This window comes from Elephas maximus, chromosome 14 (assembly GCF_024166365.1).
Source record: "Elephas maximus indicus isolate mEleMax1 chromosome 14, mEleMax1 primary haplotype, whole genome shotgun sequence".
Taxonomy (NCBI): Eukaryota; Metazoa; Chordata; class Mammalia; order Proboscidea; family Elephantidae; genus Elephas; species Elephas maximus.
In genome coordinates, this window is record NC_064832.1 from 22,817,299 (window position 1) to 22,833,628 (window position 16,330).

At 39.3% G+C, this 16,330-nt stretch overlaps 1 protein-coding gene across 7 annotated transcripts in view; it reads left to right on the top strand.

Moving 5' to 3' along the window:
* The window catches only part of COG6 (component of oligomeric golgi complex 6), a 164,840-nt gene that overhangs the window by 43,456 nt on the left and 105,054 nt on the right, over window positions 1-16,330 (top strand). For 6 of the 7 annotated variants that reach the window (XR_007513179.1, XM_049853371.1, XM_049853375.1 and 3 more), the window contains 4 exons: window positions 9,268-9,379; window positions 11,163-11,245; window positions 12,116-12,186; window positions 14,550-14,643. Coding sequence is in view for 6 of the 7 variants with exons in the window: in XM_049853371.1 (XP_049709328.1) it covers window positions 9,268-9,379; window positions 11,163-11,245; window positions 12,116-12,186; window positions 14,550-14,643 (360 nt within the window). In the remaining variant the exon portion in view is untranslated. Of the gene's footprint in view, window positions 1-4,182; window positions 7,116-9,267; window positions 9,380-11,162; window positions 11,246-12,115; window positions 12,187-14,549; window positions 14,644-16,330 lie in introns of those variants that run through there. The other variant, XM_049853376.1, reaches the window with a different exon arrangement.

Below are 16,330 nucleotides of genomic sequence, written 5' to 3' on the forward strand. Positions count from 1 at the left end.
TTGCCGAATTAATATGGAGTGCAACCATTCTAATGTCTGGAAAGAAACATAAAACAAAAATGGAAGAATAAGCATTGTAGTGGAGCTTGTAACTTGTATAGGATTCTGATTAATTTCCACAGGGGCAGGATTACAACATTGTGCTTCTCTTCATATATACTCAAAACTATTTAAGCAAGGTTGTTTATGTTCGTTATTTTAGTAAGCCTGTGAAAGTGTCTGGTTCTGGTACACTTTTAGACAGTGAAAATTCGTGACACTCTAGTATCCCAAGAACTGTTGATAGGCTCTGTTGAGTTCCAACTCGTAGCGACCTTAAGTACCACAGAAGGAAACACTGCCCGGTCCTGTGCCATCCTCACAATCCTTGTTATGGTCATTGAGGCCATTGTTGCAGCCACTGTGTCAGTCCATCTTGTTGAGAGTCCTCCTCTTTTCTCCTGACCCTGTACTTTACCAAGCATGATCCCTCCTGACAACATGTCCAAAGTATGTAAGACACAATCTCGCCATCCTTGCTTCTGAAGAGCATTCCGGTCGTACTTCTTCCAAGGCAGATTTGTTTGTTCTTTTGGCAGCCCCCGATATATTCAATATTCTTCACCGACACCACAATTCAAAGGCGTCAGTTCTTCTTCGTTCTTCCTTATTCATTGTCCAGCTTTCACATGCATATGATGCAATTGAAAATACCATGGCTTGGGTCAGGCGCACCCTAGTCTTCAAGGTGGCACATTTGCTTTTCAACACTTTGAAGAGGTCCTTTGCAGCAGATTTTCTCAATGTAATGCGTCTTTTGATTTCTTAACTGCTGCTTCCGTGGCTGTTGATTGTGGATCCAAGTAAAATGAAATCCTTGACAACTTCAATCTTTTCTCCGTTTATCATGTTGTGGCTTATTGGTCCAATTGTGAGAATTTTTGTTTTCTTTATGTTGAGGTGCAACCCATACTGAAGGCTCTGGTCTTTGATCTTCATTAGTAAGTGCTTCAAGTCCTCTTTACTTTCAGTAAGCAAAGTTGTGTCCTCTGCATAACACAGGTTGTTAATGAGTCTTCCTCCAATCGTGATGCCCTGTTCTTTTTCATATAGTCCAGCTTCTTGTATTATTTGCTCAGCATACAGGTTGAGTAGGTATGGTAAAAGGATACAACCTTGACACACACCTTTCCTGACTTTAAACCATTCATTTCCCCCTTGTTCTGTATGAACAGCTGCCTCTTGATCTATGCACAGGTTCCTCATGAGCACAGTTAAATGTTCTGGAATTCCCATTCGTTGCAGTGTTATCCATAATTTGTTATGATCCACACAGTCGAATGCCTTTGCATAGTCAATAAAATACAGGTGAACATCCTTCTGGTGTTCTGTGCTTTCAGCCAGAATCCATCTCACAGCAGCAATGATATCCCTGGTTCCACATCCTCTTCTGAATCCAGCCTGAACTTCTGGCAGTTCCCTGTCGAAACACTGCTGCAGCAGGAAGCTTATTTGGATAGCATGATATTCTTTTTCGGACAAATATATGAATGATGTGAATATCTTTCCAACTAGGTTAGAAGTAAGTCACTCATCTGGACAGCTTACGCTCTGGTAGGCACAGCTGCGTGTGGAATTGCCTTCCCAGAACTGCAGCTTAGCGTTTTCCCTTGATATTTTTCACAGGTAGTGAGAAATGACCATATGCAGAGGATGAGTTTCATTGATGATCGGGAAAGACTATATGTGCATGGACATATACCTCTTCTTTTTTTAAATGTATGTCTGTATCGTTGAAATGAATATTTGTTGGATATATTGTTATTTCTTGTAAAGGCCAACCAACCAAATTTCTGTCTGGACTCAGAAAAATGGTCTCTGGTGAATATTTCTGTTTGAGATGCAGTATGTTAAAGTAGAAAGAATACAAGCTTTGGAAACAACAACCGGAATTCTAATCTAAATCTTGGTCAAGAACTTACTAGATCTTTATTTTTTGGACAAGTTATTTCTTAGCTTCCCTTAGCATCAGCTTTCACATGTGAACAATGGGAATACTACCTATGTCATAGGGTTGTTGTGATGATTAGTGATTTATGTAAGGTACTTAAGGCATACATCAGTGAATGGTACCTCCACCCCCGCCCCCTGCCTTTTATTCAACAAATCTGTGTAGCACATCTTGTTTCTACATTTGCTTTGGTTTCTGTGAAGCTTAGAACTATTTTCTGCTAAATTACAGTAGTTTTCCTCAGCTGTATTATTTACCTTCTCACTCTTAATTTTATTTCTTACTATTTTATTTTTTTAAATAGTTTTAATTTTATTTTAATTATGTTATTTTTTGTAAACTAGCTTAATTGAGATTTTAAAGGTTGGTGGCCTAAAAATATAAAGCCATTTAATTTGTACAAATATACATATAAAAATATATTACTGAAGCATAGATAATATATATTCTTTCATTGTCTAGTAAAATGTTGGGGAAAAGCAGAAAACCATCTTATTTAACAGGCTGTTGTTAATGACATGCAGGGAACTAGCTAGCACAGATTACAAAAGCTTTATTTCAGTCAAGAATATTGCACCGGAAGTGAAAATTTGGGAATGAGATAACAGTATTGTTATTAGTTGCTGTCGAGTCAGTTCCAACTCACGGCGACCCCTGTGGTTTATCCCTTTTTTGTGCTTATGATGGCCATGCTGTGAAGGAAACAGTATGAAAAAAAAATTGAAAACAACTCTTTGTTCAAACACTTTTAAAATTGAGTTTGGAGAGTGTTTTTTTTTTTTTGAAATATTCTGCCTGATGCACCATATTTTTCCCAAACGTGCCCACGCAAATAATGTGCACATGCATATAATGTTAGGAAATGATGCAATTATGTTAAAAAGTTCCAGCATGGCATGACCATACACATACCATGCATGTCTTGTGACATTTCCAGAAGTGGATTTTGGCCTCATTTATCCTCATTTAATAGTCCGAAAATATTACTTTTGATCATATTTGTATAATAAAGGTATAAACCGTGGTCATGAAGTAGTACCCCGGTAATTGGAAAATAAACAGTTGAAACTGTACTTGATTCTATTAATTTAAATTGATAATTATATCCCTGTCGCTTTTGTGTCATCGGTGGGAACCTTGACTCTGCGGATGCCTGTTCACAGTGAAACCTGCACTGGCGTAAATGGTATTGAGTAGCTGTCAGTACGAATCTCGATTCAGTCTGCGTTGCCATAATTGTCACAGCCATCTTCCAGTTCTGGCTTTTAATTGGAGGATAAAGAAAGCAAAACTGATACGTGATTGCTCTTGGCTCAACAGTTGAATGTGAAAAGCTTATCAGATCATTTTAGGTGAAACCATTAAGCTGTGTTAGGTCTGATTATTTCATAGTCTTAATTATGTCTCATTAGTGCCACTGTCTGATTAGTGGTCATAAGTCACCTTAGTCATATACTTTTGAGCATATAAAAGACCCTTGCTCCTTATACACCTCACATTTGAATTTTGTGATCTCTTTATTGGAACCAGGAGCCCTGGTGGTGCAGTGGGCTGCTAACCAAAAGGTAGGCAGCTCAAATCCACCAGCTGTTCCTTGGAAACTCTGTGGGGCAGCTCTACTCTGCCCTATAGGGTTGCTGTGAGTCAGAATCAACTCTATGACAGTGGGTTTGGTTTTTTTGGCTTGGTTACTGAAACTAGCCTATTATCCATTAATATCGTGCACAGTTTTTTTTTTAGTTTATAAATCAATCTTAGAACCCTTTAGGACCATGGCAGGAATTAAATGCAAGTCCTACACCGCTGACATCAAAGTTAGAGTTGTAATTATGAGGGTGGAAGAAACAAGCAACGGAGTGGCAGCGAGAGAATTCAGGGTTGGAGAGTAGTCCATTCATTTATGGAGAAAGGAGAAGAAGGAGCTGGAGAAAATGAATCATCGAAAAAGCACATGTCTTGGGCCCAAAGAGAAATGGCCTGTGTTGGAGAATGACTTGAAAGAGTGATTTATTTCTCAAAGGGAACAAAATCAAGCTGATTTTACTGTCGCAGTTCGGATTGATGCAAAGCTTCTAGCTTTATCATTCCCCTTCTCTCTTTTCCTTTTCTCTCCCACCTAGGCCCTGCGCTGCCTCCACCTCTTACTGACAGACTGTGCCACGCCACCTGGTGAGAGACTTCAGCTCACCACCACTCCAATTCTGCCTCACCCCCAACAGCTGGCTCCCTCAGCAACATACTTATTTGTTTATTTTGTTATTGTTGTTTTCTTTTTTTTGTTGTTTCTTCTCTCCCCTTCTCCTTTCCTGTCCTTTCTCCTGCCCACCTAGCCCTGTGCACCATTCACACCCCTTCTTGACAGGCTGAGCGACACTGCTCAAGTAGAGAGCCACCTGCACATGGCCTCCCCAGGGTCTGCCTCATCCCCACCTGCCGAATCCCACTGCACTGAATTTTATTTACTTTTTTTTTGTGCTGTTTTTCCACCTCCGTTTCTTTCTTCTTTCCCTCACCCACTTAGCTCTGCACCTCGCAAGGTGGTGAGAGGTATCATGCCCAAAGACAGGAAAGCAACAAAACATGCCCAGCCCACCTGCCCAAACATAACCATATAAAACAAAAAAGCAGGACAAAACAAAAAAATCTACAATCTGTAAATAAAGAAAATAATTCCTGAATGTCCCGGAGATAGCAGACAATATCAAAACAAAGAAGACAGGATGCCTCCAGTAGGCAACCAAAATAAAACACCAGGTGACCTTCTGGTAGAAAAAAAGTCACTAGAATTACCTGATAGGGAATTCAGTCAAGAACTGATGGTACTGAAGGAAGAAGCCCAAGCTGCACTGAAGACATTGGTGAAAACCAAGACTCCAGGAATTGACAGAGTACCAACAGAGGTGTTTCAACAAACATATGCAGTGCTGGAAATGCTCACTTACCTATGCCAAGATATTTGGAAGACAGCTATCTGGCAAACTGACTGGAAGAGATCCATATTTGTGCCCATCCCCAAGAAAGGCGATCCAACTGAATGTGGAAATTATCAAACAATATCATAAATACCACGTACAGGTAAAATTTTGCTGAAGATCATTCAAAAGTGGTTGTAGGAGTACATCGACAGGGAACTGCCAGAAATTCAGGCCGAATTCAGAAGAAGTCATGGAACGAGGGAAATCATTGCTGATGTCAGATAGATCTTGGCTGAAAGCAGAGAATACCAGAAAGATGTTTACCTGTGTTTTGTTGGCTTTGCAAAGGCATTCAACTTTGTGGAGCATAACAAATTATGGATAACATTGCAAGGAATGAGAATTCCAGAAAACTTAATTGTGCTCATGAGGAAGCTGTACATAGACCAAGAGGCAGTTGTTTGGACAGAACAAGGAAATACTGTGTGGTTCGAAGTCAGGAAAGATGTGTATCAGGGTTGTATCCTTTCACCTTACTTATTTAACCTGTATGCTGAGCAAATAACCTGAGGAGCTGGACTGTATGAAGAATAACGGGGCATCAGGATTGGAGGAAGACTTATTAACAACCTGCATTATGCAGGTGACACAGCCTTCAGTATTGATTATACTTCACCATAAAGAAAACAAAAACCTTAACAACTGGACCAATAAGCCACATCATTATGAACAGGGAAAAGATTGAAGTTGTCAAGGATTTCATTTTACTTGGATCTGCAGTCAGCACCCGTGGTAGCAGCAGTCCAGCCATCAATTGATGTATTGCATTGGTAAAATCTGCAAAAGACCTCTTTAAATAAAGTCATAGGAAGCAGAGATGTCATTTTAAGAACTAAGATGGCCAGACCCAAGCCGTGGTGTTTCAGCCGCCTCATATGCATGCAAAAGTTGGACAATGAATAAAGAAGACCAAAGAATTGACCCCTTTGAATTACGGTATTGGTGAAGAATATTGAATGGACTGCCGAAAGAATGAACAAATCTGTCTTGGAAGAAGTTCAGACAGAATGTTTCCTAGAGGCGAGAATGGTGAGACTTCGTCTCATATACTTTGGAAGTGTTGTCAGGAGGGACTAGTCCCTGTAGAAGGACATCATGCTTGGTAAAGTAGAGGGTCAGGGAAAGAGAGAAAGACCCTCAATGAGATGGATTCACACAGTGGCTGCAACAGTGGGCACAAGCATAACAACGATTTTGAGGATGGTGCAGAACTGGGCAGTGTTTCCTTCTGTTGTACATAGGGTCCCTGTGAGTCGGAACTGACTCAAGGCATCTAAAAACAAGAAGTCTTTAGTCCATGGATAGATTTTTAGATACAGTCAACCATATTATTCAGAAGGAATTTTAATAATTAAAGGGTAAGATCAATATGTGCCGTACTAGTTTTGGTTAAAATAATATGCAACTGTAAAATAAAGAGCCTGGTTCTCCTTTGTGCCTTGTAGGTTAATTCACTCTCATGATTGATCCAAAAGAATTTCCCAAAAGGTTTAGTTGAAATCGCTAATATGTGCAGTCTCAAGGAATTTCATGAAGTTGTTCTTTTAATTACTTTAAATCCTGTATGATAGTACTTTGAGCTTAAAAAGCATAAAACCAAACCTGTTAAGGTAACTTTTAGAAATCGGTAATAAGAGAAGGGCATATGCCACTTAAATCTATGTAAATTGAGTTAGGCGATTTACTGTAATGTTTGAGATAACGTTACTGCCATCTGGAGGACTTCCCTCATTGTAACTTTGTTACTCAGCAGGAGTGTCTGATGCTGTCAGTACTAGTAAGGGAGTACAGGCAGCCCCTGGGTCCTGAAGTCCCACTTAAGGATGACTCCTACTTGCCCTTCAATGTTATGTAAATTTGTTCTCCCTTTGAAACAATTGAACCAACCCCTACTTGCAGCAAATTGTTTACCACAAACCCTTGCTGCACGTGCAGCTTTTAAATCATTGAAAAGGCTTCGAGCCTTTTCTTGCGCACAAGTGAGACTAAGTAATAACCCTGTGCACCTGTTCTGACTCGGCTACCAATTGCACTTAATGCCTTAAAGACGCAAGAATGGATGTCGTGCATAACGTGTAATTTTACTTATGTGTCTTCAGGCCTGAGATACAGAGGATGTTGCATTTTCCCTGCGGTTTCTCATCAGACAGGTAGTGAAATAACTTGTCTTTTTGATGGTGACTTTACGTAGTATTTCTCTAGGTCCTTGGACGTTCTGTTTCAGACTAGACTGTGTTTTTCTAACAATTAAATCATTTAGATGGACTGCATTCACATGGTATAATTTAAAATATATTTTTTTTATTACCATGTTGTTGTTGTTAGGTGACATCAAGTTGGTTCTGACTCATAGCTTGAGCTCACTGTTGCAGCCATGGCATCAGTCCAGCTCGTTGAGGCTCTTCCTCTTTTTTACTGACTCTCTACGTTACCAAGCATGATGTCCTTTTCCTGGAACTGATCCCTTCTGACAACATTTCCAAAGTATATGAGACGAAGTCTCACCAACCTTGCCTCTAAGGAGCATTCTGGCTGAACTTCTTCCAAGACAGATTTGTTCGTTCTTTTGGCAGTCTGTGCTGTATTCAGTGTTCTTCACCAGCATGACAATTCAAAGGCATCAAATCTTCTTTGGTCTTTCTTTTGCATGGCGCAGCTTTCACATGCATGGGAGTCTACCGTGGTGTGTGAAAGCTGCGCAGTCTGAAAGGTGAAAGTGCAGAAGTGATGATGCATTTATGAGGAATTAGTAAATGGGTTTTTGACTTCTGTTTCTAACCTAAAATAAAACTGATAGACACAATTTTTAGTTATTGTGTACTTCATGTTGAAAACTTAAGGTATTTTAGTGACTGGGAGGAAATTAATTGAAAGCAGCAGCATATTTCTTTCCTGTAAAATAACCTTGTTATTGCAAGGTGAACTATTCGAGTATACGTGACTGAGCATTTGTAATGCAGGGACCATTTGTGCACGTATTTCTTCTTTTGCATGACAACCCCTTTTATTTTGTGTAAGCACCTAAAATAGAACAGTATAAGCTAGTCTTAACACCTATAGGCTTGATGAACTTCCAGTATTGGAGGGAGAAACAAGGCTTTAGAAGATGTTGAGAGTCTTTCACATCTTTATTTTAAAAATTATTTTTTTGGAGATTGTATAAATAATAGCTGACGTAAGGCTAATTCTCAAAACGGGAGGATAACTGCATCTGCGTAACTAAAGCGAATCTTGTCTCTGTGGGACACAGAATTTAGTTTCGCCCTTTGACTCCGGTTTCTGAAGACAGCCTGCCAGCTTAGGTGCTCTTTGTCTTCCTAAACTGGCCAGGCAAGTAGGGCCTAGGACTCTCAGGCCCCATACCTGGAGAACTTCAGGAGGGAGGGGGCCTAACGTAATCATGCGTATTCACTGATTCGATTGATTATAACGGTGCATTAAGGCCCCAGTCATGCATACTCATTGAGGTCCCAAAGACTAGGGACCCTGGGACCCTGGAGAGCTCTCTGAGGCCTCAGGGATTCCTGAGATCATCTGTGCACCGGACAGGGTGTGGCACATCCCTGGAGACAATGGAAGCCTTCTGGTGCCAGGACCTCTCCCAGACCTTGCCTGGTACATCTCTACACTTGTATCCTTTCTGGTTATAATAAATGAGTAGCTGCAAGCACAGGTAATAGTTTCCACAAGTTCTGTCAGTCATTCTAGCAAATTATTGAACCCACTGGGGGCAGTAAGAATCAGAAGAGAGGCTGGCATTTGCCTATGGGGTATCTGGCAAAGGCTAGAATGACAGAGTCCTAATGTGTAGAGATCCAACCCTGAGTTTTTCAGGTAACTCATGTCACCACTTTCCCACTTCATCATTCTGAAACCAGCCACCCTTGTGGAACTTTGTCTCTGACCCTATGCACCTGTCTGATGCATAGATGATCTCAGGAATCCCTGAGGCCTCAGAGAGCACTCCAGGGTCCCAGGTTCCCTAGTCTTTGGGACCTCAATGAGTATGCATGACTGGGGCCTTAATGCGCAGTTATAATCAATCGAATCAGTGAATATGCATGATTACGTTAGGCCCCCTCCCTTCTGAAGTTCTCCAGGTATGGGGCCTGAGAGTCCTAGGCCCTACTTGCCTGGCCAGTTTAGGAAGACAAAGAGCACCTAAGCTGGCAGGCTGTCTTCAGAAACCGGAGTCAAAGGGCGAAACTAAATTCTGTGTCCCACAGAGACAAGATTCGCTTTAGTTACGCAGATGCATACTCTCCATCCCCCCCTGATTTTTACTGTTTGTTTTTATTATAGCCAAAGATTAGAAATAAGAGCACAAGTTGCAGACGCCTTCTTATCCAAGTTCCAGCTGACTCCTGATGAAATGAGTCTTCTCCGAGGTACAAGAGAAGGACCTATTACTGAGGTATCCCACTTCCTGTTACAGGGATTTAAAGCATACCAGTTACAGATGCTACAGAGAAAAAAGGCTCTTTTAAGGCTTTATTTTCCCATCTGAAAAACAGAGTTTGATCTAAAAATATTTTAAAATTTTAAATTTGTTTGGGAATTACGAGGTCTATTTTTAACTTGTTAGAATTTTAATTTTTTCAAAGTAATACGTGTACTTTTTTTAAAAATGAAAGACTATAACAGGGCTTCTAATAAAAAGCACGCATAGCTTCTTCCACTTCTCCGCACCTCTGACCTTTGCAGCCATTGGCAACCGTCTTCAACCTTGCTAATTGCTTCTTTTGTATATTCTGTGTTCTAGATCTAATAGTTAAAAAGAATATGCTGATTATTATGTTAAATTTTAGATTGACTTTCCACCCTGCAATAGGAGGGTTTAGCTTCTCGCCTCCCGCCATCCTCTCCTCTCCTTCCAGCAGAGACACGTAGGTGTTGACACGCTGTTTCTGTCTCCATCCCTCAGGGTAGTTACATCACACGTTCTGTGCGCATTATAGTGACGTTACAAGGGTCACGTGTTCTTCCTTTTACAATTTTTTTTTCCTGGACATTGCTTATCTTTCATCTTACTGATTTTTTTTTGTTTGTTTTAATGTATCGTTATTCTTTTCAAATTCACTGACGACTATAAAACCTCTCAATATGAGGGAAAGGTTTCATTTTTTTTCCTTCCTTCAAAATATTCAGAGGAATTCTTTAGCCTCCTAACTGGGGTGGGGTATGAATCTAAGCCTGCTGTCATCATTCTGGCATATGAGGTCCTGGTGGGGTCTCACAGATGTCACTGTTACCTCCAAGACAAGATTGAGACCACTCACCTGGGTGTGGGGCATTAAGTAGGTGAGAGGATTTGGCAGGGAGTACACCTCTCCCTTATCTGTCAAGGAACTGTGCACATTTGAAAATTTGACATCTCACCCTGTCTCCACTTGGCAGAAAATAGAAGAGAAGGTTTCTAACTTTAGTCAAATTAAAAAAATAAATGCACTATTTCATGTTTGGAACCCTGTTTGTGGCTTTCTGTAAACTGTGAGACTCCAATACATTTTGCTAAAGGAAAAAAAGAAGTTTGGCATTCAGCAGCTCCCATATATTTAATGAGCCTCTTTTATGTGTCCAACTCTGTATTTGATTCTTGGATGAGGAGGGAAGAACCAGTATATAAAAGATATATAAAGCATTTTCTTTGGTGATAAGAATGCCATGCTTAAATATATCCTAAAATACAATAATACATAGCACATTTTGCTTTATATAATTATCTTTAGGTTTGCATCTCTTTCTCACCAGACTGTATGCTTCTTGAGGACAGGGATTTTTGTTTTTATAAATTTTTCTCTGGCATCTAACACACCATTTGGCACCTGTGGAGCCCTGGTCACACAGGGATTAAGAGCTTGGCTGCTGACCAAAAAAAAGGTTGGCATTTCGAATCCTTGGAGACCATATGGGGCAGTTCTACTCTGTCCTGTAGGGTCACTGTGAGTTAGAGTCAACTTGACGGCAGTGGGCTTGGTTTTTGGTTTTGTTTAGGCATTGAATTAATATGTGTTTTAAAATGTAAGTATATATTACACCCTTTGTAAGAACTTAGAGGAAGTTGAGATCAGTGTAGGAAGAATTCATTAGAATAGGTGAGATAATCTGCTCTCCTTTGTAGTATAGTTTCAGTTAGAGTTATATACTTTTATCTGAAAAAAAAAATGGATGTTTTAAAGCCATTCTTCATTTTAAAGGATTTTTTCAAAGCCTTGGGAAGAGTAAAACAGATTCACAATGATGTCAAAGTTCTCTTGCGTACAAACCAACAAACAGCAGGGTGAGTAACCTTTTCCCTGAAGTAACTACATTGCCCCTTGTATTTCCAAAATGTAAAGACATTCTACATTTTTTTTTTTCAAACAATTTCTACATGTACAATTTAGTGACATGGATTACTTTCTTTGAGTTGTGCAACCATTCTTACCCTCCTTTTCTGAGTTGTTCCTCCCTCATTAACATAGACTCACTGCCTTTTAAAGTTCCTATTATCTAATCTTTCAAGTTGCTGTTATCCCTTTGCTCTCGTATGGATAGTTCTTAAAATAGCATAATGCTCAAGATCTTTTTTACTAGTTAAGCTAAACTTTTGATAGGCTTTAAAAAGATTTCAGGGGTTATTTTAGGTTTAAGGTTTAAAGGTTATCTCAGGGCAATAGTTTCAGGGTCTACGTTCTTTTTGAAACTACATGACATTTTGTGGGAGCCCTGGTGGTGCAGTGCTTAAGAGCTCGGCTGCTAACCAAAAGGTCGGCAGTTAGAATCCACCAGCCGCTCCTTGGAAACCCCGTGGGACAGTTCTACTCTGTCCTATAGGGTCTCTATGAGTTGGAATCCACTGGATGTCAATGAGATTGTTTTTTTTCTTTTTTTGACATTGTGTGAATTAGGAGTTTAATCCTTGTTTATCTTTGGATAAGGGGAAGTTATACCCTGGCAGGCTTAGAGTAAAGCAACAGTTGAATAATTGAGCGATGATATTAAAATTTGACGATATTTATTTAATTGAAAATAATTTTGAAAAGTAATTTCATAAAATAAATTAATATACTGTAACCAAATCATTCTTTAATCAAACAACTAATTAGGTGCTTAGATGTATCTTTTGGCTAAAAGTTTAAATTATAATGAATTAAAAATTTTTTTTTAGTTTAGAAATTATGGAACAGATGGCGTTGCTTCAAGAAACAGCTTATGAAAGACTTTACCGATGGACTCAAAGTAAGTTAGATTTTTTTCACATCCTGTACATCCCACCCATTGGCCGTCTAGTGACCCTATAGGACAGAGTATAACTGCGCCATTGAGTTTCCAAGGAGCGCCTGTAGATTTGAACTGACGACCTTTTGGTTAGCAGCCATAGCTCTTAACCACTATGCCACCAGGGTTTCCTCACATGATATAGATTTCATAAATGTTAGTGATTGATTTTTTAATTTCACTTGATCTTCATTTTTATCATATGTGTATCTTAGTAATAAAAAAGTATTAAAAAAACCAAACTTTGCATTTGAACATATTTTGCTTTGTGTTCATATTATGAGCATCTGCTATCAACCAAGTACTGTGCTTGACTAAGGATGGGAATAAAAAAATGAAGATAGTATTTCTGCCCAAGATTATCTTAAAATTAGACATCTCTTGTTATTTACGTAACTATTATAAATGGTGTATTACTTTTCTTTTGCTGCAGTAACAGATCACCACAAACTAAGTGGCTTAAAGCCGCCGTATTTCTTCTCTTACAGCTGTAGGTCACTAGGCTAAAATCAGTACGTAGGCAGGGCTGTGCCCCTTCTGGAGGCTCTGGGGAAGCCTCTGTTCCCTTGCTTATTCAGTTGTTGGCAGAACTCAGTTTCTGGTGTTTATGGGCCTGAGATTTCACTTTCCTTGCTGGCTGTCAGCTGAGGGCCTTCCCCAGCTACTAGAGACCACCAACATTCCTTGCTTATGGCCTTCTTCCATCTTTGAAGTCAGCCACAGAGGGTCAGTTTTTCTTAAACTCTGAATCTCTCCTGCCCCTTCTTTGACCTCATCTCTGGTTAAATCTTTTACCAGCCATATCCATTTTTAAAGGGCTTTGTGGTTACATTGGGGTCACCTGGGTAATCCAAGGTGGTCTCAGTAATTTAAGGTTTATAACCTTAATTCCATCTGCAAAGTCATGTAAGGTAACATACATGGGAATAGGGTATGCACCTTTGGGGGGTCATTATTTTGCTCCTCATGAGTCATTTATTTGCCTTAGCGTATTCTTTTGTTTTAAAACATTTGAATAAACTATTTAAATAAATAGCCTGTTACAACCAGCTAAGTTAAGACAAGCAAGAATGGAGCGGAAGCACCCGCTACTTTCATAGGTATTATTACTACCTGGCTGTTTGGAGTTGGCATTAAGTCCAGGCTACCAGTTGCACCAGAACTGTATTGACTTTAGTCAGGGTGATTTACTCTTTTTTATCTCCAGAATCTGTTCCTTTTTCTGCCTCTTTTATTGTTCACATTGTTTTCTTCCATCTGGATTGTTGTTGTCTGTTTTTTTCTGTGTCCAAATCCTATCTCAGCCTTCAAAGCCTTCCTGGAAATTTCCGTGGCTACATTGAATCACAGGGTCTTTCCCATCTCCACAAACTGCTGGAAATGCTTAGTTGGCATAAGGGCATTGCCTCACATTTCTTTGTGTTCACATGACAATCTAACATAATGGTCCCACACTGCGAGCTCTGACTTCGAGGAACTCTGAAGTCATTTTGAAGATATCTCCGATTCCATACACGCATGTATTTTTTTCTTAGTCACATATACCAAAAAGTTAGAAATTTCTAAACAGGTTCTAAATTCTTTTAATGTAATAGGCACTTAGGAAACATTTTGTGGATAAAATCAGAGTAATAAAATGTGGGCATAGAGATTTTTTTTAGAGAGTTTAAAATCCAGACTGTTTTGAAATTTAAATTTTACTAAAGAAAAAAAATTTTACTACCATATATTAATTATCTGCATAAACGATTTTAGCAAGCTGCTTAAGGGAATGTAATTTTTAGTGTACCCCTCTTTCCCATTGAGTCTAGCACACTGCCTTATGTGTGCCTTGTGTATAGCAGTTCCAAACCCACTGCTTTTGAGCCAGTTCAGACTCATAGCAACTCTGTAGGACTGAGTAGAACTGCCCCATGGGGTTTCTGAGACTGCATATCTTTATGGAGGCAGACTGCCACATCTTTCCCCTGTGGAGTGGCTGATGGGCTCAAACTGCTGACCTTTGGTGAACAGCCGGGTGATTTAACCTCTTTGCCACCAGGGCTCCTGTATAGCAGTTACTCCGTAAATATTTGTTCATTGATCAGTTTCTTCAGATGTACCAGATGGCATATGTGGTCATTTAAGGTTATATAAATACTAAAATGTAAATTTTTGGTTTGAGTGACGACATAAACTAGTTTCTGATTGGCATGTTCTCTAGGATTTTCCATGCAATTTTTTCATGTGATATTTGCTACAGAATTTAGATTCCTAGTGTACAGTGGGCATGATAAAGACCTAATTTTAATTTAACAAGAGTTATAATGTTAATTATTTTTCAGGTGAATGCAGAACATTGACACAAGAATCATGTGACATATCTCCAGTATTAACTCAAGCAATGGAAGCCCTGCAGGATAGACCTGTCTTATACAAGTTGGTGACTTTTTCCTAGTGAAAAAAAGATAACTCTACATTTTCTTTGATAATTTACGTTAATTTCTTTGTTATCAAATTCATATGTAGTAGGGTGAGCAATATATATGGTCATTCACAGTGATATTTTTACCTTATATTGTATGTCTATCATTGGAACAGGAGCTTATTTGCATCTTACTGTAGAATACAGTATGGAGGGAAAAAAACAGGATTCCCTATAGCTAGACTACGTCTTGTTTATGTGGCGATTAAGGGGCCTTCCCCCAGCCTGCCATTTTATTAGTTACCTTGGAGTTATAAATAACTGAAATTCCTCTGTCAGCCCTGCCCTGGAAAGGAGACCAAATGGGGACTGAAAAATAGAATTACCCAGAGATGAAAAAAAGAAAATGTAAAACCAGGGATCTGTTAACAGGCTGCAAGAGAGAGGCTGGGGACTCTGATCCTGTAATTTCTGCCAGCCATGAGATATGTGGTAATGCTTTGGATAAAAATCCTATGCCATATTAACTTGTTTATATATTTATCTCATAGTGACCCTATAGGACAGAGTAGGACTGCCCCATTGAGTTTCCAAGGAGCACTTTGTAGATATGAACTGCTGACCTTTTTGTTAGCAGCCATAGCTCTTGGTTAGCAGCTGTAGCCGTTAACCACTGCGCCACCAGGGTCCACTCAACGGCAGTTGGAGAGATATTTTTTTTATTATTCTATAATTTTATTCTTCCATTTCTCGTAAAGTAAAATTAAATACTGTTTTTTAATGCCTAGAGTAATATGAAAATAAGCTTTAGGGAGATCAAGGGAAAGGTGATAGAATTCATGGAACAGAAAGCCAGGATGCTTCTCTATAGGCATTTAAGCCTGCTCTGAACCATAGCTTTCAGATGCTCCTTATAATGTTTTTAGAGGATATCCCCATTACTCTCCTTTCTGATTAAAACTTTTCACATTCGCTTTAATAAAATTTCAGAACACAAATGCTGGGACAATTGTTTAAAATAAGAGTACACTGTTCTAGGTGCTAGATATATATATAAAAAAGATATATAGTTATCTATAAAACCCTGCCCTCAGATTGTTTTATTTTATGGAAACAGATATAAACAAATCCGTTTTAATAGAAAACATAATTGCTGTTCTAGAGGTAGGAAACCGTGGTAGTGTAGTGGTTAGGAGTTCAGCAGCTAATGAAAAGGTCAGCAGTTTGAATCCACCAGGAACACCTTGGAAACGTTATGGGGCAGTTCTCTGTCCTATAGGGTCACTATGAGCCAGAATCGACTGGATGGCAACGGATTTGTCTTTTTTTTTTTTTAAATTCTAGAGATCACGCCCCAGGTGCTGTGGGATCGTGCAGTATGGCACAAATGGTTCTGGGGTAGGGAAAGGAGATGAACTCAGACAAAATTCCCTAAGGCAAGGTTGAGTAGACATTTTCCAGGAAGAAAAGAGAAAATAGGACCCTCCATGTTGAGGGAACTGTAGGTATAAGGATGTGGATTGAGAAAGGACATGTGTCTTTGGGAAATTAATTGCCAGAGCTTGCACTGACCACGAGATTAGTAGCAAGCGGTAGATGATACTAACCTTGAAAGTCGCTCATGTACGTATGATAAGCTAATGCATACTGTTGGTTAGCAGCTCAGCAGATTACATCTACTTAAAAATTTCTTTCCCAACC